This window comes from Caretta caretta, chromosome 2, assembly GCF_965140235.1.
Source record: "Caretta caretta isolate rCarCar2 chromosome 2, rCarCar1.hap1, whole genome shotgun sequence".
NCBI classification, from domain to species: Eukaryota; Metazoa; Chordata; order Testudines; family Cheloniidae; genus Caretta; species Caretta caretta.
In genome coordinates this window covers 182,536,633-182,558,511 of record NC_134207.1, presented here as the reverse complement: position 1 = coordinate 182,558,511, position 21,879 = coordinate 182,536,633, and the positions used below count along the sequence as shown (strand labels likewise).

General features: G+C 44.0%; 1 protein-coding gene across 2 annotated transcripts in view; it reads left to right on the top strand.

The window, feature by feature from the left end:
* AVL9 (AVL9 cell migration associated) overlaps positions 1-21,879 on the top strand; it is a 79,803-nt gene that overhangs the window by 27,032 nt on the left and 30,892 nt on the right. For both annotated transcript variants that reach the window (XM_048839031.2, XM_048839032.2), the window contains exons 3-8: positions 1,861-1,946; positions 17,342-17,413; positions 18,851-18,940; positions 19,346-19,412; positions 20,190-20,230; positions 21,446-21,484. In XM_048839031.2, coding sequence (XP_048694988.2) covers positions 1,861-1,946; positions 17,342-17,413; positions 18,851-18,940; positions 19,346-19,412; positions 20,190-20,230; positions 21,446-21,484 — 395 coding nt within the window. The remainder of the gene's footprint in view (positions 1-1,860; positions 1,947-17,341; positions 17,414-18,850; positions 18,941-19,345; positions 19,413-20,189; positions 20,231-21,445; positions 21,485-21,879) is intronic.

Below are 21,879 nucleotides of genomic sequence, written 5' to 3'. Positions count from 1 at the left end.
TGTTCTTCGAGATACGTTGTTCATGTCCATTCCAATACCCTCCATCCTACCCCTCTGTCAGGGTACCCGGTAAGAAGGAACTGATGGGGGGGGGGTCAGGTTGGGTTGGCAGGGCCCTATATTAGGTGCCATGAAGGCGCAACTTCAGCGGGCGCCCAGGCCGACCCTATGGATACTGCTAGGGGAAAATCTTCTGGCTGTCATGCACACGGCGTGCACACACCTGATTGGAATGAACAGCACATCTCGAAGAACAAAAGTTATGAGAAGATGAGTCACTGTTTTTCCTCTGCACAGCAACAGGGGAGAAGAAAATTTTTAAAAAGAAGAAATTGTAAAATCCACAAAAATCCCCTGATACTACTTTTAGTTAGGGTTTTGTTATGTTTCTAATGCAAATTGTCTGACCCTCTAAATTTTAGAGGTATTTCATCTGGAATTGGTAGCAAAAGTATAGGAGTTGTATCAAAAGAATTTATCTTTGCATCAGTAAAAGGCCACTCCTTGACTCTGTGTTGGGTCCTGACTTTGTTTCATTTCTGTATAATTAAATATCAAATGATCTACTGAGTGCATTCTAAAGCAGGAAGTAGGAGCAGGTGAGTGAAGTTGTTTCTACATTGGCTCAGTGCCACAGACCTATGGATGAAAGCTAAATAGTTGACTTTCTGTCGTTTCATTACCACAGCAACAGGTCATTAATGCATATTTTGAAGTAAGAGAGATTGATTCAAAGCTAGCATAGCAACAAAGCAACTAAACCTGGTGAGGTGTATATCCTTGAGTTTTATGGCCAGAAACACACTAAAGATTTCATTTGGGATTACCAAATGTATTTCAAATTAAGATTACTGTAAATTTACTATAACATATTGGGCCTGATTTTCCTGTGCAGGTTATGAGTAATTCACAGTGTAGGAGTTACTAGGGTTCCATGAAATGGGGAATTAGGCTACTTGTTTATTGGCTTGGAGAGACATTTATTAAAAATTCTACTAAACCCCTAGCCTATCTCTTTAGAATGCAGTGAAATCTATAAAAGGGACTGACAATTTTTAGTACCTAACTCCTTGTCTCAAGAGACTACTCCATATTTTTAAGTACAGTTCTGTTTCATTTCATTATTACAAAGTCAGTAACCAATTTTAGTCACTCTCAAGACAGGGTTTGCTTCATAGTGAAATGTTGTTGAGAACTGCAAAACAGAATTCTTCTCATGACTGCTTTGCCTTTGCTGTATCTGTAAATTAGCAATTAACACAGTGGCTCTCAAACTTTTTTACTGGTAACCCCTTTCACATAGCAAGTCTCTGAGTGCAACCCCCCTTTATAAATTAAAAACTCTTTTTTATATATTTAACACCATTATAAATGCTGGAGGCAAAGCGGAGTTTGGGGTGGAGGTTGACAGCTCATGACCCCCCTAATGTAATAACCTCGTGACCCCCAGTTTGAGAACCCCTGAATTAACAGTTAGTGGCAGTAGTATATCTATCTGTTTGCATAATTATTAAACACTGTATAGCTTTGAAGTAAATCCTATAGGTTATAATGAAAGGCTCTTTTTTTTTTTTTTAGTGCCCTTTGTCACGTCATAGCATAAATATTGCTTATTTGGCACCTTTGTATGGAGACAAAGTGAGTTGTTTAGTAGTTACTTGAGCAGTTGGGTCACAGGTTTAGACAAAAAGACTTCAGCTCTACTTACAAAAGGGTAGAGCTGGTAGAAAGTGCAATTTCTTGAGTAAGGCTTTTGTAAATGAGAGTAATGTTGAAAAAGATGACTACAGAGCTGAAAATACAAAATGTTGATATATCGTTCTGTTGGTGGCTGATGAAGCTTTTTCTCTCCTTTCTTAGATACTGTGTTTTTCCACTTGCCACCAAGATGTGGAGATCGAACCACAATATACGGTGTCTCTTGCTATAGGCAGATTGAAGCCAAGGTAATTTATAGTTGCAAATATGCAAGAGTAAAATTGTAGGCTTGATACAGAAATGAATGGGTGAAATTATATGACCTTCGTTATGCAAGAGATCAACCCTAAATGATCAGAATGGTCCCTCTGGCCTTGAAACCTATGAATCTGCAGAGTAGTCACCTTCAGAGCTGAAGAAGTCTGTCCTTTCACCACCAGGATCATTGTGGTCCATGTCAGTCTCCCTACACATCCCATTATATGTTTTGGTTACAGTGAATCTACCAAGCAAGAGCTCCCAGAAGCTGAAGTAAGTTGGAAGAATCTGTCAGACTAGCTAAGAATTTATATTGCCAGGGAAGTGCTGAAAGCAGGTTTAAATTATTCCAGTAGGAGCCCTTAGAAGATCTTTGGGTACCTCTATTGCACAGACACAAATTCTTCCTTCATTTAACTCCTTTATTTCCAGAAAAGATATTGGTCTCCTTTGCAAAAAGTAAATTTTCAAGATGGATCAAAATTCTCCTTTGCACAGGTTTTCCATTAAATGTGGTTCTCTATTGTCCAGACCAATTAGATTTTCAGGGAAGTATTTTGGGGCTGCAAGGGCAGTAAGGAGGTTGTAGTGTGTATTGTCCCACTCTCTTTGGGGAAATTGTCTTGTACTTGATCTGATATATGTGCAACGTGCCAAGATTTAAAAAAGTAGTGGGCACATTATAAATGTTTGTAGTTATAATTACTCTCTAATGTTATTACACACTTATTTTAAAATATGTATAATAACCTTTCCAATGACATGCAACAACCTTGAATGTCTAATAGTTTTTAGAGGGAGTTCTGGACAACTTTTATTTCAGAAGTGCTAAATGACATGCTGTGTACTTTATATTGTCCCCCAATCACATTTGGATTCCGTTAAAGTCTGTTTGTTCTTGTACAATATTAAATGCATAATTGCAATTTTATTATTATTTTTGTATTGCTTCTGGTTTATTCAATATTTGTGCAATAGGGCCTTATTGTGGTAACCTGTGGTTAAAGTCTGTCTGTATTTAACTGTATGGTTGTTTTAACTTAGTTTTGTTATACTGCTGATTTCAGTCTCTGCTGTTTACTAACCACTAAGAGGGTAAATAGATTTTAAATTGAACTGTTTTGGAACAAGTGGAATATAAAGCAATATGTGTTTTATGTAGCAACAACTTCAGAATTCTGCCCAATCTGGCTCTTTGGTAGATATGTGGGCTGTAATCCACATTGTTGCTGTTTTGTACAGTATAAGAGAATCATTTGACTATATGATTTCTGTCTCTACCCTTTCTAGCCCTGCTGATAAATGTTAGAACTATTTCTTCTAGCTGAGAGAGTAGCTGACGCCACAGGTGTTGCCACTTCCATTTACAGCTGGCTAGAAGAAAATGCCCGAGCATGACCCACTCTTTCCAGGCAAAAGCTTTTCAACTGGTCCCTTTGTATAGGTATTGTGTCAGAGAAGGAGGAGGGAGAGGTTGTGGCCTTTTGCTTGTCAAATCACCTGTTTCATCCCCATCCCATTGCCTTCTATTTATGCTGGTGCCTTTTCAACAGTCTTCAGTACCAAAGACTGTGCATAGCATCTCAGTAATACTCAGCAAATTAGTCAAATGTGGTCTAGATGAAAGTACTATAAAGTTGTTGCATAATTGGTTGAAAACTTATACTCAAAGAGTAGTTTTCAATGGTTCACTGTCAAACTGAGAGAGCATATCTAGTGGAGCTCCATAGGGATCTGTTATAAGTCTGGTACTATTTAATATTTTCATTAATGACTTGGATAATGGAGTGGAGACTCTGCTCATAAAATTTTCAGATGACACCAAGCTGGGAGGGGTGCAAGCACTTGGGAGGACAGGATTAGAATTCAAAATGATTTTGATAAATTGAAGAATTGCTCTGAAATCAACAAGATAAAATTCAATAAAGACAAGTGCAAGTTATACATTTAGGAAGGAAAAATCAAATGCACAACTATAAAATGGAGAATAAACTGGCTAGGAACTACTATCCCACAAAAGGATCTGGGGGTTACAGTGGATCACAAATAGAATATGCAACAACATTGTGATGCAGTTGTGAAAAAAGGCAAATGTAATTCTGGGGTGTATTAACAGGAATGTCATATGTAAGACATAGGAGAGAATTGTTCCAATCTGCTCTGCACTGTCAAGGTCAGCCTGGAGTATTGTGTCCACATTTGGGCACCACATGCTAGGAAACATGGACAAATTGGAGAGAGTCCAGAAGAGAGCAACAAAAAATGATAAAAAGGTTTTAAAAAAAACCTGACATATAAAGATTAAAAAAACCTGTGTGTGTTTAGTCTTGAGAAAAGAAGACTGAGGGGAATGACCTGATAAATGTCATCAAATATGTTAAGAGCTGTTACAATGATTAGTTGTTCTCCTTATCCATTAGAAGTAGGACAAGAAGTAACAGGCTTAATCTGCAACAAGGGAGATTTAGGTTAGATATTAGAAAAAACTTTCAAACTATAAGGGTTGCCAAAGGAGATTGTGGACTCCCCATCTTTAGAGGATTTTAAGAACAAGTTTGACAAACACCTGTCAGAGGTTGTCTAGGTATACTTAGTCCTGCCTCAGCATCGGGGAGTAGGGGTGGACTAGATGGCTTTTTGAGGTCCCTTTCAGCTTAACATTTCTGTGCTCTGGTCTACACTATGGGGTTAGGTCAAATTTAGCCACGTTAGGTCGATTTTAAAATGAACGCGTCTACACAACCAACCCCGTTCCATCGATCTAAAGGGCTCTTAAAATCGACTTCTGTACTTCTCCCTGGCGAGGGGAGAAGCGCTAAAATCGACCTTGCTGGGTCGAATTTGGGGTAGTGCAGATGCAATTCAACGGTATTGGCCTCTGGAAGCTATCTCACAGTGCTCCAATGTGACCACTCTGGACAGCACTTTGAACTCTGATGCACTAGCCAGGTACACAGGAAAAGCCCCGGGAAATTTTGAATTTCATTTCCTGTTTGGTCAGCATGGTGAGCTCAGCAGCACAGGTGACCATGCAGTCCCCCCAGAATCGAAAACGAGCTCCAGCATGGACTGAAAGGGAGACACTGGATCTGATTGGTGTATGGGGAGAAAAATCTGTGCAAGCCGAACTGCAATCAAAAAGAAGAAATACTAATATATATGCCAAAATCGCACAGGGCATGGTGGAGAGAGACTACAACAGGGACACACAGCAGTGCCGCATGAAAGTTAAGGAGCTGAAGCAAGCCTACCAAAAAACAAAGGAGGTAAACGGTTGCTTGGGTCAGAGCCCCATATATTCTGCTTCCATGATCAGCTGCATGCCATTCTGGGGGGGGACCCTACCACTACCCCACCACTGTCCGTGGACACCTGCAAGGGAGGAGTCTTACGCAACAGTGTGGAGGATTTTGTGGAGGAGGAGGAGGAGGAGAAGGCACAGCAGGCAAGTGGTGAATCCGTTCTCCCCGGCAGCCAGGACCTTTTCATCACCCTGGAGCCAATACCCTCCCGAGGCGGAATCCCTGACCCTGAAACTGGAGAAGGCAGCTCTGGTGAGTGCACATTTGTAACTACAGTACAGGGTTTAAAAGAAATAGTGTTTAATGTTTGATTTGCCCTGAAGAATTGGGATGCATTCACGGCCAGCACAGCTACTGGAAAAGTCTGTTAACATGTCTGGGGATGGAGTGGGAATCCTCCAGGGACATCTCTATGAAGCTCTCTTGGAGGTACTCTGAAAGCCTTTGCAGAAGATTTCTGGGGAGGGCTGCCTTTTTTCGTCCTTCATGGTAGGACACTTTACCATGCCAAGCTAGTAGCAAGTAGTCTGGAATCGTTGCAGCACAAAGCATGGCAGTGAATGGTCCTGGGTTTTGGTCGCATTCAAGCAACATTCAGTCTATGTCTTTCTGGGTTAGCCTCAGGAGACTGATATGATTCATGGTCACCTGGTTGAAATAGGGGAATTTTTGTAAGGGAACAGTAAAAGGACCCCGTTCATGCTGGGCTGTTTGCGCTTGGCTAAAATGGATCATCCCAGAGAATAGCCACGCGGTTGGGTGGGGGGAGGTGTGTGCTGTACATCCACCCAAAAACTGCAGCCCCTCCTTTTAAATCGCAAACCCAACTGGCATTGCTTGCTATGGGAAAGGATGGCACTGCAGTTTGAAACCATTCCCACATGTTATGAAGGTATAAGTAGCCAACCCCGTGTACCAAAAGGCTTAACATGGCTGCTTGGAAACTGAATTCTGTTGCCCAACCATGTGTGATGTGTCAGCATACCGGCAGGCGCTCAATATAAAAGGCAAAATGCGACCTTGTACCTAAAGCACATGTGCTGTCTGCTGTGAATTACTTGATTCACTGTGAGTCTCCCATTTTATCTCCCCCACCACCACCCCCGGTGCAAATGTTTCTCTGCTCCCTCTATCATCTCCGTCTCTGAGGTTATCGCAGATTAGAAGGCAAAAAAACGATGACATGTTTTCCGAGCTCATGCAGTCCTCCCGCACCAGTTGGGCACAGCTTAATGCATGGAGGCATTCAGTGGCAGAGGCCAGGAAAGCATTAAGTGACCACGATGAGCAGAGGCAGGAGGCGATGCTGAGGCTAATGGGGGAGCAAACGGACACGATGAAGCATCTGTTGGAGCTGCAGGAAAGCCAACAAGAGCACAGACCCCCATTGCATCCATTGTATAACTGCCTTCCCTCCTCCCCAAGTTCCATATCCTCCTCGCCCAAGAACGTGGTTGGAGGGGAGGCTCCGGGCACCCAGCCACTCCACTCCAGAGGATGGCCCAAGCAACAGAAGGCTGTCATTCAAACAGTTTTGATTTGTAGTGTGGCTACAATAAGCAATGTGCCCTTGTCCTTCCCTCCTCCACCCCACCCCACCCCACCCAGGATACCTGGTCAGTTATCTCACTTTTTTTTTTAATTAATAAAGAAAGAATGCATGGTTTCAAAACAATAGTTACTTTATTTCGAAGGGGGGAGGGTGGTTGGCTTACACGGAAATAAAATCAACAAAGGGGGTGGGTGTGCATCAAGGAGAAACACACAACTGTCACACCGTAGTCTGGCCAGTCATGAAACTGGTTTTCAAACCCTCTCTGATGCGCAGCGTGCCTGGCTGTGCTCTTCTAATCACCCTGGTGTCTGGCTGCTCAAAATCAGCCACCAGGTGATTTGCTTTAACCTCCCACCCCGCCATAAACATCTTCCCCCTTATTCTCACAGATATTATGGAGCACACAGCAAGCAGCAATAACAATGGGAATGTTGGTTGCGCTGAGGTCTAACTTGGTCAGCAAACAGAGCCAGCGAGCTTTTAAACGTCCAAAGGCACATTCTACCACCATTGTGCACTTGCTCAGCCTATAGCTGAACTGCTCCTTACTGTTGTCCTGGCTGCCTGTGTACGGCTTCATGAGCCATGGGAGCAAGGGGTAGGCTGCGTCCCCAAGGATCACTATTGGCATTTCAACATCCCCAACAGTAATTTTCTGGTCTGGGGAGTAAGTCCCTTCTTGCAACTGCTCGAACAGCCTGGAGGTCCTAAAGATGCGAGCGTCATGCACCTTTCCTGGCCTTCCCCCATTGATGTCCCTTATGATACACCAGTGCTTGCAGCACCATTGAGAAGTACCTATTGCGGCTTACATACTGGTTGGCAAGGTGGTCCAGTGCCAAGATAGGGATATGTGTTCCGTCTATTGCCCCACCACAGTTAGGGAACTCCATTGCAGCTAAGTCATCCAGTATGACCTGCATGTTTCCCAGAGTCACTACCCTTGTTAACAGAATGTCAGTGATTGCATTGGCTACTTGGATCACAGCAGTCCCCACAGTAGACTTGCCCATTCCAAATTAATTCTCTACTGACCGGTAACAGTCAGTCATTGCAACCTTCCACAGGACTATTGCCACTCGGTTCTCAACTGTCAGGGCAGCTCTCATCTTAATATTCCTGCACTTCAGGGCAGGGGAAAGCAACTCTCAAAGTTCAAGGAAAGTGGCCTTACGCATGCGAAAGTTTCGCAGCCACTGTGAATCATCCCATACTGGCAACACTATGCAGTCCCACCAGTCTGTGCTTGTTTGCCAGGCCCAGAATCAGCGTTCCACTGTATCAACCAGCCCCACTGCCGCCATGATGTCCCAATTGCCACAGCCCGTGCTTTCAGGAATGTCTGTGTCCATGTCCTCCTCACAATCGTCCTTGTGCTGGCGTCTCTTAGCCCGGTTCTGCACATACTCCAGTATAATGCGCGAGGTGTTTACAATGCTCACAACAGCTGCGGTGAGCTGAGCGGGCTCCATGCTTGCCGTGCTATGGCGTCTGCAGAGGTAGCCCAGGAAAAAAGGCGCGAAACGGTTTTCTGCCGTTGCTTTCATGGAGGGAGAGAGGGAGGGAGGGGCGACTGATGACATGTACCAAAAACCACCCTCGACAACGTTTTTGCCCCATGAGGCATTGGGAGCTTAACCCAGAATTCCAATGGGCAGCGGAGACTGCGGGAACTGTGGGATAGCTACCCACAGTGCACCGCTCCGTAAATCGATGCTAGCCACGGTATTGAGGACGCACTCCGCCGACTTAATGCTCTTAGTGGGGACGTATACAATCGACTGTATAAAATCGATTTCTAAAAATTGATTTCTATAAAATCGACCTAATTTTGTAGTGTAGACATACCCTATGATTTTGTTTGCAACTACTGTCTGTGCAGCGAGTTAAGAACTGTGACCAATTGTTCTGACTATTTGTAGTGTTGTAAAGCATATTGCCTTAAGGTCTGATACTGCACCATTGAAGTCGATGGAATTTTCAGTGGCAGCAACATGGGGGGAGGGCCATAGACAGCAATGAACTAGGCGGAGTGGCATGCTGTCTATGTATGCAGCACATGCATTGCATGCCTCAGAATTCACAAAAAATGTTTTATTCTACAAGCATATGAAAACCTTGCATGTAATTAATCTGTTCATGTTGGCTGTTGTCTTGTTTTGCTGGCAAGGCGTGCAGTGCTCCGAGTTACATCACATTGCCTAGGCAACCTGACTGTAGGCAGCTGACTTCCTGACCAGCTGTGCACTGGAAAAATTAGCTTAGGCATGCAAGTGTAGAATTGTGTCATCTGTGATTGAACAGAGCTAGCAATGTTAACTCCTCATCAGGATGGAAAGTTTTGTGCCAGATTTGTTCAATAATTCATTTAGTGCAATAGACTACAACAGAAACACACATTATAAATAATGGAAGCCCAAACCAAAATTGCAATTAGTGATCTGAAACTGTATTTCTGTGAAGCTGTGTATAATTGTGAATGGATCTGTGAGTGTGTGAAAACAAACAAGCTATACTACTGACCCTGTCTACTTTTCATCAATGAAAAGAATGTATGGAACAAGGCAGGATACAACAACCTAAAGAACCATTATAGAGCTTGTGGTTGTCACTAGTAGCCAGCAACACCTATACAGGATGTATACAGTTACGAACATTTGGACAAGCTTGCACTGATCTTCAGTTAGATGAGCTGTGGAGAAGTGCTGTGAGACAACACAATAAAAAGACTGTCAGAATCAGGCTATTTGCAAAGACTAATTTGTGTTTTATGTAACCTCATAGAACAAGAGCTTGTGTTTTTTAGGGATAACTAAACGGATGACTCCCTGAATCATGGCAATTATGTAGAAACCTTAGAATTAGTCAGGGAGTTAGATCCTTTACTGAAGCAGCATTTGGAAACCATCTACTTTATTTTCTGGAACATCGAACAATTCAGAATAACCTCATCAAAGCAGTAAGTAATACCCAACTTAATGCCATTGCCAAAGAAATTGAGGAAACACCATTTGTTGCTATTTTACTTGATGGAACGTCAGATAGTCCCAGTAAGTCCAGCTTTTGACTGTACTGCATTATGTGACCAAGAATGGTGATGTTACAGAACACTTTGTTGCTCTTAATGACATTAGTAACAATCAAACTGCAGCTGACTTTGCCAGCATGTTGAAACTGTGTGCCAGAAGTCTAAATTTGTTGACAAGGTTTGTAGCTCCGACATATGGCAGTGCAGCAGTAATGGCAGGTGACGTAGGTAGGCCTCAGAAACGTGCTCATGAAAAGTTTCTTTGTGCACTTTTTGTTCATTGCTATGTCTGTGTTTTTTAAATCTTGTCCTCAATTTTGCAGCAAACAGTAGCAGACTGATTTTCTTCAAAAATTTAGAAGGAATATGTAGTTTTTTTCCTCTCAATCTTCAAAGGACTGAACTTTTTGGAAACCTAGTTAAACAGAGACAGCCTTCTGTTTGTACCACAAGGTGGAATTTTCATTCAAGGCTTGTACAAACTGTAAAATGGGCAGAGACGCTCTGACCGAACTCTTCAAAAGTGTGGTGCAGAATCCAGTAGCTTGAGATGATCAGTCTTTTCACTCAGCCATGGGTTTGCTAACTGTGCTTGATAATTTTCAGTTTGTGTTTCTCCTTTGCCTCTACAACAACGTTTGAAGTGACAGAAGTGATGTTTCATGTTCTTCAAACCAAGATGTATGATATTGGGTTTTGTATTCAGCAGACTCCCGAGATGGTCAAGCCTATTAGTCGAAAGCAACAATTTTTTGATGAGTTTTGGAAAGAGGTGTCAGAGTTAGGTGCATGTGAACCTTGAGGGGAAAAAAGAGCAAGTGAAGGCCAAGCAATGTATAAATGTCTCTTCTTTGAGGTTGTTGACAATGTCAGATAATAGTTATTGGTACAATTTGAAAGTGTAGAGAAACTTTAATTTGTACAGTTGCTGAATCCAAAACAATTCAAGGAGTTCCAGACACATTTTCTGGTTAATGCTCTTGAATCTCTGGAAGAAGCATCTTATCCAAATATTTTTTACTTTAGTAGATTGTATTCCAAGCTGTGTACAAGTGAGAACAGTGGCAAGAGAAAGGTACATTTGACTTGTATAGGACTATTCATGTGCTGGATTTACAAACTTGCTTCTCTAAGGTCAAAAAATTGGCTACCTTAATTCTGATTATTCCCTACTCTGCAGCCACAGTGGAAAGGTCTTTTTTCAACTTTAAAACGCATTAAGCCCTGGTCTACACTAGGACTTTAGGTTGAATTTAGCAGCGTTAAATCGATTTAAACCTGCACCCGTCCACACAATGAAGCCCTTTATTTCGACTTAAAGGGCTCTTAAAATCGATTTCCTTACTCCACCCCTGACAAGTGGATTAGCGCTTAAATCGACGTTGCCGGCTTGAATTTGGGGTACTGTGGACACAATTCGATGGTATTGGCCTCCGGGAGCTATCCCAGAGTGCTCCATTCTGACCGCTCTGGACAGCACTCTCAACTCAGATGCACTGGCCAGGTAGACAGGAAAAGAACCGCGAACTTTTGAATCTCATTTCCTGTTTGGCCAGCGTGGCAAGCTGCAGGTGACCATGCAGAGCTCATCAGCACAGGTGACCATGGTGGAGTCCCAGAATCGCAAAAGAGCTCCAGCATGGACCGAACGGGAGGTACGGGATCTGATCGCTGTTTGGGGAGAGGAATCCGTGCTATCAGAACTCCGTTCCAGTTTTCGAAATGCCAAAACCTTTGTGAAAATCTCCCAGGGCATGAAGGACAGAGGCCATAACAGGGACCCGAAGCAGTGACGCGTGAAACTGAAGGAGCTGAGGCAAGCCTACCAGAAAACCAGAGAGGCGAACAGCCGCTCTGGGTCAGAGCCCCAAACATGCCGCTTCTATGATGAGCTGCATGCCATTTTAGGGGGTTCAGCCACCACTACCCCAGCCGTGTTGTTTGACTCCTTCAATGGAGATGGAGGCAATACGGAAGTAGGTTTTGGGGACGAAGAAGATGAGGAGGAGGAGGAGGTTGTAGATAGCTCACAGCAAGCAAGCGGAGAAACCGGTTTTCCCGACAGCCAGGAACTGTTTCTCACCCTAGACCTGGAGCCAGCACCCCCTGAACCCACCCAAGGCTGCCTCCTGGACCCAGCAGGCGGAGAAGGGACCTCTGGTGAGTGTACCTTTTAAAATGCTATACATGGTTTAAAAGCAAGCATGTGAAAGGATTACTTTGCCCTGGCATTTGCGGTTCTCCTAGATGTAGTCCTAAAGCCTTTGCAAAAGGTTTCTGGGGAGGGCAGCCTTATTTCGTCCTTCATGGTAGGACACTTTACCACTCCAGGCCAGTAACACGTACTCGGGAATCACTGTAGAACAAAGCATTGCAGAGTATGTTTGCTGGCATTCAACCAAAATCCGTTCTTTATATCGCTCTGTGTTATCCTCAGGAGAGTGAGATATAATTGATGGTCACCTGGTTGAAATAGAGTGCTTTTCTTCAGGGGACACTCAGAGGAGCCCATTCCTACTGGGCTGTTTGCCTGTGGCTAAACAGAAATGTTCCCCGCTGTTAGCCACAGGGAGGGGAGAAGGTTGAGGGGGTAGTCACGCGGTGGGAGGAGGCAAAATGCGACCTTGTAACGAAAGCACATGTGCTATGTATGTAATGTTAACAGCAAGGTTTACCCTGAAAGAGTGTAGCCACTGTTTTATAAAATGTGTCTTTTTAAATACCGCTGTCCCTTTTTTTTTCTCCACCAGCTGCATGTGTTTCAATGATCACAGGATCTTCTCCTTCCCAGAGGCTAGTGAAGCTTAGAAAGAAAAAAAAACGCACTCGCGATGAAATGTTCTCCGAGCTCATGCTGTCCTCCCACACTGACAGAGCACAGACGAATGCGTGGAGGCAAATAATGTCAGAGTGCAGGAAAGCACAAAATGACCGGGAGGAGAGGTGGCGGGCTGAAGAGAGTAAGTGGCGGGCTGAAGACAGGGCTGAAGCTCAAATGTGGCGGCAGCGTGATGAGAGGAGGCAGGATTCAATGCTGAGGCTGCTGGAGGACCAAACCAGTATGCTCCAGTGTATGGTTGAGCTGCAGCAAAGGCAGCTGGAGCACAGACTGCCACTGCTGCCCCTCTGTAACCAACCGCCCTCCTCCCCAAGTTCCATAGTCTCCACACCCAGACGCCCAAGAACGCGGTGGGGGGGCCTCCGGCCAACCAGCCACTCCACCACAGAGGATTGTCCAAAAAAAAGAAGGCTGTCATTCAATAAATTTTCAAGTTGTAAACTTTTAAAGTGCTGTGCTTAAAGTGCTGTGTGGCATTTTCCTTCCCTCCTCCACCACCCCTCCTGGGATACCTTGGTAGTCATCTCCCTGTTTGTGTGATGAATGAATAACGAATGCATGACTGTGAAGCAGCAATGACTTTATTGCCTCTGCAAGCAATGATTAAAGGGAGGAGGGGAGGGTGGTTAGCTTACAGGGAAGTAGAGTGAACCAAGGGGCGGGGGGTTTCATCAAGGAGAAACAAACAGAACTTTCACACCGTAGCCTGGCCAGTCATGAAACTGGTTTTCAAAGCTTCTCTGATGCGTACCGCGCCCTCCTGTGCTCTTCTAACCGCCCTGGTGTCTGGCTGCGCGTAACCAGCAGCTAGGCGATTTGCCTCAACCTCCCACCCCGCCATAAACGTCTCCCCCTTACTCTCACAGATATTGTGGAGCACACAGCAAGCAGTAATAACAGTGGGAATATTGGTTTCGCTGAGGTCTAAGCGAGTCAGTAAACTGCGCCAGCGCGCCTTTAAACGTCCAAATGCACATTCTACCACCATTCTGCACTTGCTCAGCCTGTAGTTGAACAGCTCCTGACTACTGTGCAGGCTGCCTGTGTACGGCTTCATGAGCCATGGCATTAAGGGGTAGGCTGGGTCCCCAAGGATACATATAGGCATTTCAACATCCCCAACAGTTATTTTCTGGTCTGGGAATAAAGTCCCTTCCTGCAGCTTTTGAAACAGACCAGAGTTCCTGAAGATGCGAACATCATGCACCTTTCCCGGCCATCCCACGTTGATGTTGGTGAAACGTCCCTTGTGATCCACCAGAGCTTGCAGCACCATCGAAAAGTACCCCTTGCGGTTTATGTACTCGGCGGCTTGGTGCTCCGGTGCCAAGATAGGGATATGGGTTCCGTCTATAGCCCCACCACAGTTAGGGAATCCCATTGCAGCAAAGCCATCCACTATGACCTGCACATTTCCCAGGGTCACTACCCTTGATATCAGCAGATCTTTGATTGCGTGGGCTACTTGCATCACAGCAGCCCCCACAGTAGATTTGCCCACTCCAAATTGATTCCCAACTGACCGGTAGCTGTCTGGCGTTGCAAGCTTCCACAGGGCTATCGCCACTCGCTTCTCAACTGTGAGGGCTGCTCTCATCTTGGTATTCATGCGCTTCAGGGCAGGGGAAAGCAAGTCACAAAGTTCCATGAAAGTGCCCCTACGCATGCGAAAGTTTCGCAGCCACTGGGAATCGTCCCAGACCTGCAACACTATGCAGTCCCACCAGTCTGTGCTTGTTTCCCGAGCCCAGAATCGGCGTTCCACAGCATGAACCTGCCCCATTAGCACCATGATGCATGCATTGTCAGGGCCCATGCTTTGAGAGAAATCTGTGTCCATGTCCTGATCACTCACGGGACCGCGCTGACGTCGCCTCCTCGCCCGGTATCGCGTTGCCATGTTCTGGTGCTGCATATACTGCTGGATAATGCGTGTGGTGGTTAATGTGCTCCTAATTGCCAAAGTGAGCTGAGCGGCCTCCATGCTTGCCTTGGTATGGCGTCCGCACAGAAAAAAGGCGCGGAATGATTGTCTGCCGTTGCTCTGACGGAGGGAGGGGCGACTGACGACACGGCTTACAGGGTTGGCTTCAGGGAGCTAAAATCAACAAAGGGGGTGCCTGTACATCAAGGAGTATTTCAGGCAGGACTGCACGGAGGGTTCCAATAAGAAATGGTGCACCTAAGTTATCGTTGTTATTGGAACAAGGAGGTTAGCCTGGCCTCTGATTGATACATGGCTAGATTTACCTCGCTGCACCTTCTCTGCAGTGTGACCTAGAGGAATGAGTCCCCTAGACAGGGGAGGAGGCAAATGAGTACAAAACAAATCTGGTCTATTTCTTGTTTTGACCCACTCCATCTATCTTTTACATCTTTGGCTGGCAGCAGACAGTGCAGAAGGACTGCATGCCATCCACATCTCATGGCTGCTCGGCAGAAGATGGTACAGTACGACTGCTAGCCATCCCCATCTCTTGCCTGCATGGCAGAAGATGGTGCAATACGACTGCTAGCAATCCTCATCTCTTGCCTGCCTGGCAGAAGATGGTACAGTACGACTGCTAGCAGTCCGTATCGCCTGCCCGCTCACCATAAGACGGTTCAATAGGACTGACTGCAGGACTAAAGAGAATGACCTGGTCAAGTCACTCCAAATTTAGTCCCTGCGCCCATGTCTGCCCAGGCGCTCCCAGCCGACGTGGCCAGGAGCACCTCGGACACGACGAGGACGACTACCAATCGTATTGCACCGTCTGCTGCCAGAAGGCAATGGGTTGCTGCTACTGTGCAGCAAAGCCGTACCGCGTCTGCCAGCACCCAGGAGACATAGGGTGACGGTTACCTGAGCGGGCTCCATGCTTACTGTGGTATGGCGTCTGCACAGGTAACTCAGGAAAAAAGGCGCGAAATGATTGTCTGCCCTTGCTTTCACGGAGGGAGGGAGGGAACGGGGGCCTGACGACACGTACCCAGAACCACCCGCGACAATGTTTTAGCCCCATCAGAGTGCTCCATTGTGACTGCTCTGGACAGCACTCTCAGATGCCCGATTGTTTGCCATTGCTCTGACGCTGGGAGGGGCGCTTACAGGGTTGGCTTCAGGGAGCTAAAATCAACAAAGGGGGTGGCTTTACATCAAGGAGTATTTCAGGCAGGACTTCACGGAGGGTTCCAATAAGAAATGGTGCACCTAAGTTATTGTCCTTATTGGAACAAGAAGGTTAGCCTGGCCTCTGATTGATACATGGCTAGATTTACCTCGCTGCACCTTCTCTGTAAGTGACTGCAGTGTGATCTAGAAGAATGAGTCCCCTAGACAGGGGAGGGGGGGAAGCAAATGAGTACAAAACAAATCTGGTCTATTTCTTGTTTTGATCCACTCCATCTATCTTTTACATCTTTGGCTGGCAGCAGACGGTGCAGAAGGACTGCATGCCATCCACATCTCATGGCTGCTCGGCAGAAGATGGTACAGTACGACTGCTAGCAGTCCGTATCGCCTGCCCGCTCACCATAAGACGGTTCAATAGGACTGACTGCAGGACTAAAGAGAATGACCTGGTCAAGTCACTCCAAATTTAGTCCCTGTGCCCATGTCTGCCCAGGCGCTCCTGATCGACCTCACAGAGGCGACCAGGAGCACCTCAGACATGACGATGACGGCTACCAGTCGTACTGTACCGTCTGCTGCCACAAGGCAAGGGGTTGCTGCTACTGTGTAGCAATGCCGTACCGCGTCTGCCAGCACCCGGGAGACATAGGGTGACGGTTACCTGACCGGGCTCCATGCTTGCCATGGTATGGCGTCTGCACAGGTAACTCAGGAAAAAAGGCGCGAAATGATTGTCTGCCCTTGCTTTCACGGGGGGAGGGAGGGAACGGGGGGCTGACGATATGTACCCAGAACCACCCGCGACAATGTTTTAGCCCCATCAGGCATTGGGATCTCAACCCAGAATTCCAATGGGCAGCGGAGACTGCGGGAACTGTGGGATAGCTACCCACAGTGCAACGCTCCGGAAGTCGACGCTTGCCTCAGTACTGTGGAAGCGCTCCGCCGAGTTAATGCACTTAATGCACTTAGAGCATTTTCTGTGGGGACACACACACTAGAATATATAAAACCGATTTCTAAAAAACCGACTTCTATAAATTCGACCTAATTTCGTAGTGTAGACATACCCTTAGACATTCACGTACAACACCCAGAGTGGCAAAGACCTGTCCAGCTTGGTTTCACTGACCATCGAAAAGGAACTGCTTAGGTACTTGTGCATCTTACTAGATTTTTATGACTTTGTCACTGAGGAGTTTCTTACAAAAGATAGAAGAATGGATTTTTGATTTCAGTAGGAATGTTAGATATGTATTAGTATAGTCTCAGGTTTCATTATATTTGGCTTACTAGTATTTGGCAAAAAAATGTATTTGGTTTATTAATCACAATCTGTACATTAGAAAAAAATCTTTTTTTCTGTCATCTAAAAAGTTGTTTCATACCTTATTAAAAATGTCATTTGTATGTCACTGGGTAGGCCCATTCTCAAATAGCACATTCTGGGTTTTGTTTTTGATCAGTGGTGGTTTTCTGGTAACTGGCTTTAAAAATAATTTTAAAAATACATATATGTAAAAATATTGTAATACTTTTTTCTTAGGCACTGAAAGTGCGGCAAGCAGATGTCACCCGAGAAACAGTACAGAAAAGTGTCTGTGTTCTAAGTCAGCTGGTAAGAGAGTGACGAACAAATATTTAAACTTTTGTTTTTAAAGAATACACACAGAAAACAGGTTTTCCAAATTTTTTTTTGGAAACTTTCATTATTTTAAATGTTCTTTGTTAGAAACACTTTAAAATGTAACAAAATGAGCACTGAAATCACAGCTATGTTAGAAGGCCAATGCACTCAAATTTTATTATAACTCCTTCAACTGGAGAGACAAGGTGAGTGAGGTAATATCTTTTGTTGGACCAACTTCTGTTGGTGAGGGAAACAAGCTTTTGAGCCACAGAGAGCTCTTCAGGTTTGGGAAAGGTACTCCCAGCTTTTGCTGTGACACTAGGAGTTCCTTCTCCAGACCTGAAGAAGAGCTCTGTGTGGCTCAAAAGTGTGTCTCTCTCACCAACAGAAGTTGGTCCAGTAAATGATATTACTTCATCCACCTTGTCTCTCCAACATCCTTGGGCTGACATGACTACAACACCACTGCATGGAAAAATGCATGTACTTTATCGTGAGTCTTGATATGATCTATTTGCATTTTTAATAATTGTTCCCGGAAGCCTGTCAGTACTTGTATATTCCATTCAGTGTATGTCTATGTTGCAATTGGAAGTGTGGTTGCAGCATGATTTGGTGTATCCACGCTAGCTTTAGACTTGCTACTATGACTAAAAATAGTGACACCATGATGGCACAGATTTCAGTGCAGGCTGTAGAAGCATGCTGGGGACCCTGGGTATGTACTTACTTTGCTAGCCCATGCTACTATGTCTTCACCGCTAGCTAGATTTAAGATAGCATGGGTATGCCAGCCAATGCTGGAACCATACCTCCAACTGAAGTGTAGATATATCCATGGTGATACTTCTTATGGTGGAGGGTGGGAGTTATACACTATAAAATTACTAGTTAAGTTATCAGATAATGAAAAACCTAACAATGGACAACTGTGAAATGAAGCTTCTTTCTAGTGGTGAGTGTAGTATGTTATGTGGAATATGACGTGTCTTCAGAATACATTAGGTGTAGCTCTCAGTTATCTGGGAGTCTACATTGCGATGCAGGCTGCTTTTTACATTCAGACTATGCAACTACACTTTACAGGGAAAGAAGAGAATTCTTTATTGAGAGATGAATTCAACTGCATGAGCAAGACGAAGCAGGGAAGTTCCCGCTTATTCTGTCCCCACAACACTACTGGCAGGATATTGAGTGATAATGCACTATCTGCCAATGAAACACAAGATAAAATTGTTACCTAATTAAAATGCACAGTGAGGGCTTTTGTCTTTAAAAATTACACTTTCATCTATCTGTATTAGAACATAAGGACAGTTGGGGGATATGGAGGAAGGACACTGGAACTGGAAACGAGCAACAAACATGCTTTTTTCATCTGCCTTTCATTCATGACATAACATGTCCATTTCTCTGTCTCACAAGCCTTTGTATGGATTACTTCAAGCAAAGCTACAGCTCATTACTCATGCCTATTTTGAAGAAAAAGACTTCTCACAAATTTCAATTCTTAAGGTAACTTTTCAATATATACTAATACAGTATAATGCCCCTTGTGTCTGACTATAGATTTTAAGTTATAAACATTTTTTAATCAATGTATTCTTATATGTATTGCATTTTTATAGGTGATACTTCTATTCAGCTATTTTAAATAATTACATGAAATAATATATTATCCTATTGTGAATCTGAGAAAGGAACAGATTTCTGATTAGTAAAATATCTAGAAACAATATCTTCAATGACACCCTTAAAGTAACAACCCGGTTATAAGCAAAAATGTTCTTTGGTCTGTCCATCTCTTTGAAACAAATTTTATTTATTTATTCTGGTCCCTTGGGTAGCTTTTTAGAACAGGTGTTACTAATCGGATGTGGTATTCATATGCCATTAGTATTTTTTATTTAACTTCTACAGGAACTTTATGAGCATATGAATAGCTCTTTGGGCGGAACTACACTGGAGGGGTCACAAGTTTATCTTGGTAAGGGACGTTTTTACAAGCAATAATATATAATGTTATATCAGTCAAATCATTCCCTCTAAACTAGTTTGTTTATGTGCATTAAAATTTAGCACCATGGGTTTTTGTGCCTGCATGGGACTTTATTATTTTCCCTTTCATTTATGGAGTTAAATAATTTTCAGGTAAACTACCCTTTATCTGTTTTTCCATAATGTGGATCTCATTTTAGGTTGTAATCCATGATAGTTCAGTCATGCCTCTTGATATGATATACATTTAGTGAGTGAGCTGTTCAGCTCCTTCTGAAAACTATGCTTTTTTGAAAATTTTAATTGTGGAGGAAATTTTCAATGGCATAAATGGCAGTTAGGAACCCAGTTCCTCTTGACTTCCAAAGGGAGTTGAGCACCTAACTGCCCTTTATGCCTTGAAAAATCTCCCCGTACATCCTTTGCTCCACATACCATAGGAAGAATTGTGATCTAGAAAGAGAAATAAAAGTTGTTGTTTAATCAAATGCTCCCATAGTAAAATGTTTTGGCTTCAGTATGACAGTAAATAGCCATCTTCTGGAATGCAGAGTCTCCATCTTACTTTCAACTCTCATTCTTAGAAGGAAGAGAAGGTGGTTTGAATTCTTTTAATGAAATCACCAGCATGTTTTCCATGAGAATGGGAAAATATTGTGTGTCACTTTAGCTTATGTAATTTGGTCAATAGAAAAATGGGGGACAGGAAGAAAGGAGTTGATACCCTTGCAATGCTTCACTAATGGATTTGTTCTCAATGTTTTAGGTCTGTCTCCTCGAGATCTTGTCCTTCAGTTTAGACACAAGGTACGCTTTCTTCATAGGCCTAATAAAGTACACCAGCAGCATGCTTTTTTTACATGGTAAAAATGTAGGTTGCATGATGAGCAACTGACAGCTAAGCGCATGCACACACACACTTTTTTCATATTTTGAGGTCCAGGCTCTCTGCTGTACCTAAGGGGTGCTGCTAAGGAGCTAGATACAGCCTCCTGGGACTTTCTGGCCTCAGATGCAGGTTGATGCAACCTGGGAGTTGTTGTTTGAGGGACCATATACCATCTGGAGATATGTTCCAGCCACTCACCCTTCCTGCCACCACACACTGCCCATATTTCCTTGCCAGGAGTTGTGGGGAAGGAGGTGTAGCAACCTGCTCTATTGGCCCTACCCTTGTTAGGGATTCTCTCCCTCCCCTACTAGAAGTATCTCCCGTACTAGAAGTAGGCAGGTTTGAAGTACTCTTTACTTCCTTTATGCATATATCACAAAAAAACACCCCACAAAAAAAACCCCCACATACACCAAGGAGTAGGAAATGGTGGTGCCATCCCACTTAAACCTGTTATCCCAGTGGTTAGAGGACTTACGTTGGATGTGGAAGACTCGGGTTCAAATCCCCACTCTGCCTGATAGGAGCAGGGTCTTGAACCTGACTCTCCTACATCTTGGGCTGGTGCCCTAACTGCTGGACTATAGAGTCATTCTCATTCTCTCTATGGCTGAATGAATATTTTGTTGTTTTATGCGAAGTGGAACAACTTCAGTAGTAGAGATTGAGAGAAACTTGCCTCAGAATATACCATAGTGCAGTGGTTAGAGCACTCCTTCAGGAGGTGAAGAACTGGGTTTATGTCCCTGTTTCTCTCAGGCAGAGGGGGATTTGAGACCAGGCCTTCCACCTCCTGGGTAAGTGCCCTAATCACTGGGCTATTGCATAAATTGTGGGAATTAGGAATGCTTAGAGCAGTGGTGGGCAACCTGTGGGCCGCATGTGCCCCATCAGGGTAATCTAATTGCAGGAAGCGAAACATTTTGCTGACGTTGACCATCCGCAGGCACGGCCCCCCGCACCTCCCAGTGGCTGTGGTTTGCCGTTCCTGGCCAATGAAATACCTAAGGGAAACATTTTTAATGAAAGATGAACTTATGTGTATTACACATGTGTGCACACATGTAAATGTGTTTTTCCCCCCGTTTGTTAGTCACTCACCATGTTAATTTTCCCTTCTTATTTTGCAGATCTTAATTCTTTTTAAATTGATTCTTCTAGAGAAAAAGGTAGGGTCTGTGGGATGAAGGGGAGGATTGAAATGGAGATGTAATTGTTTATATGACTCTATAGAGCGTATGTTTGTGAAAGATAAACACTACACTAAATATGTCTGGAGTAAAACCCAATGCTCAAGTATATTTACATGCAGGTATAAATAAAACTGGAAAACTTTATCCCCTTGATTAACTGCTCTGTGTGTGTGCTGGTGTATAAATTCTTCTCACACACTATTAATTTTTTCCATTATTGACAGGTACTCTAGAGTAAAGGCAAGTAAGATTTGGTATGCTTGGGTAGGGAAATTTTCATAACAGTTTTTAATATCAGGACCTAAATAGTGCCCTCACCATTGCAGAGTGAAAATTCTTGGTGCATAAGGTCCAGCAAAATAGAACTTGAT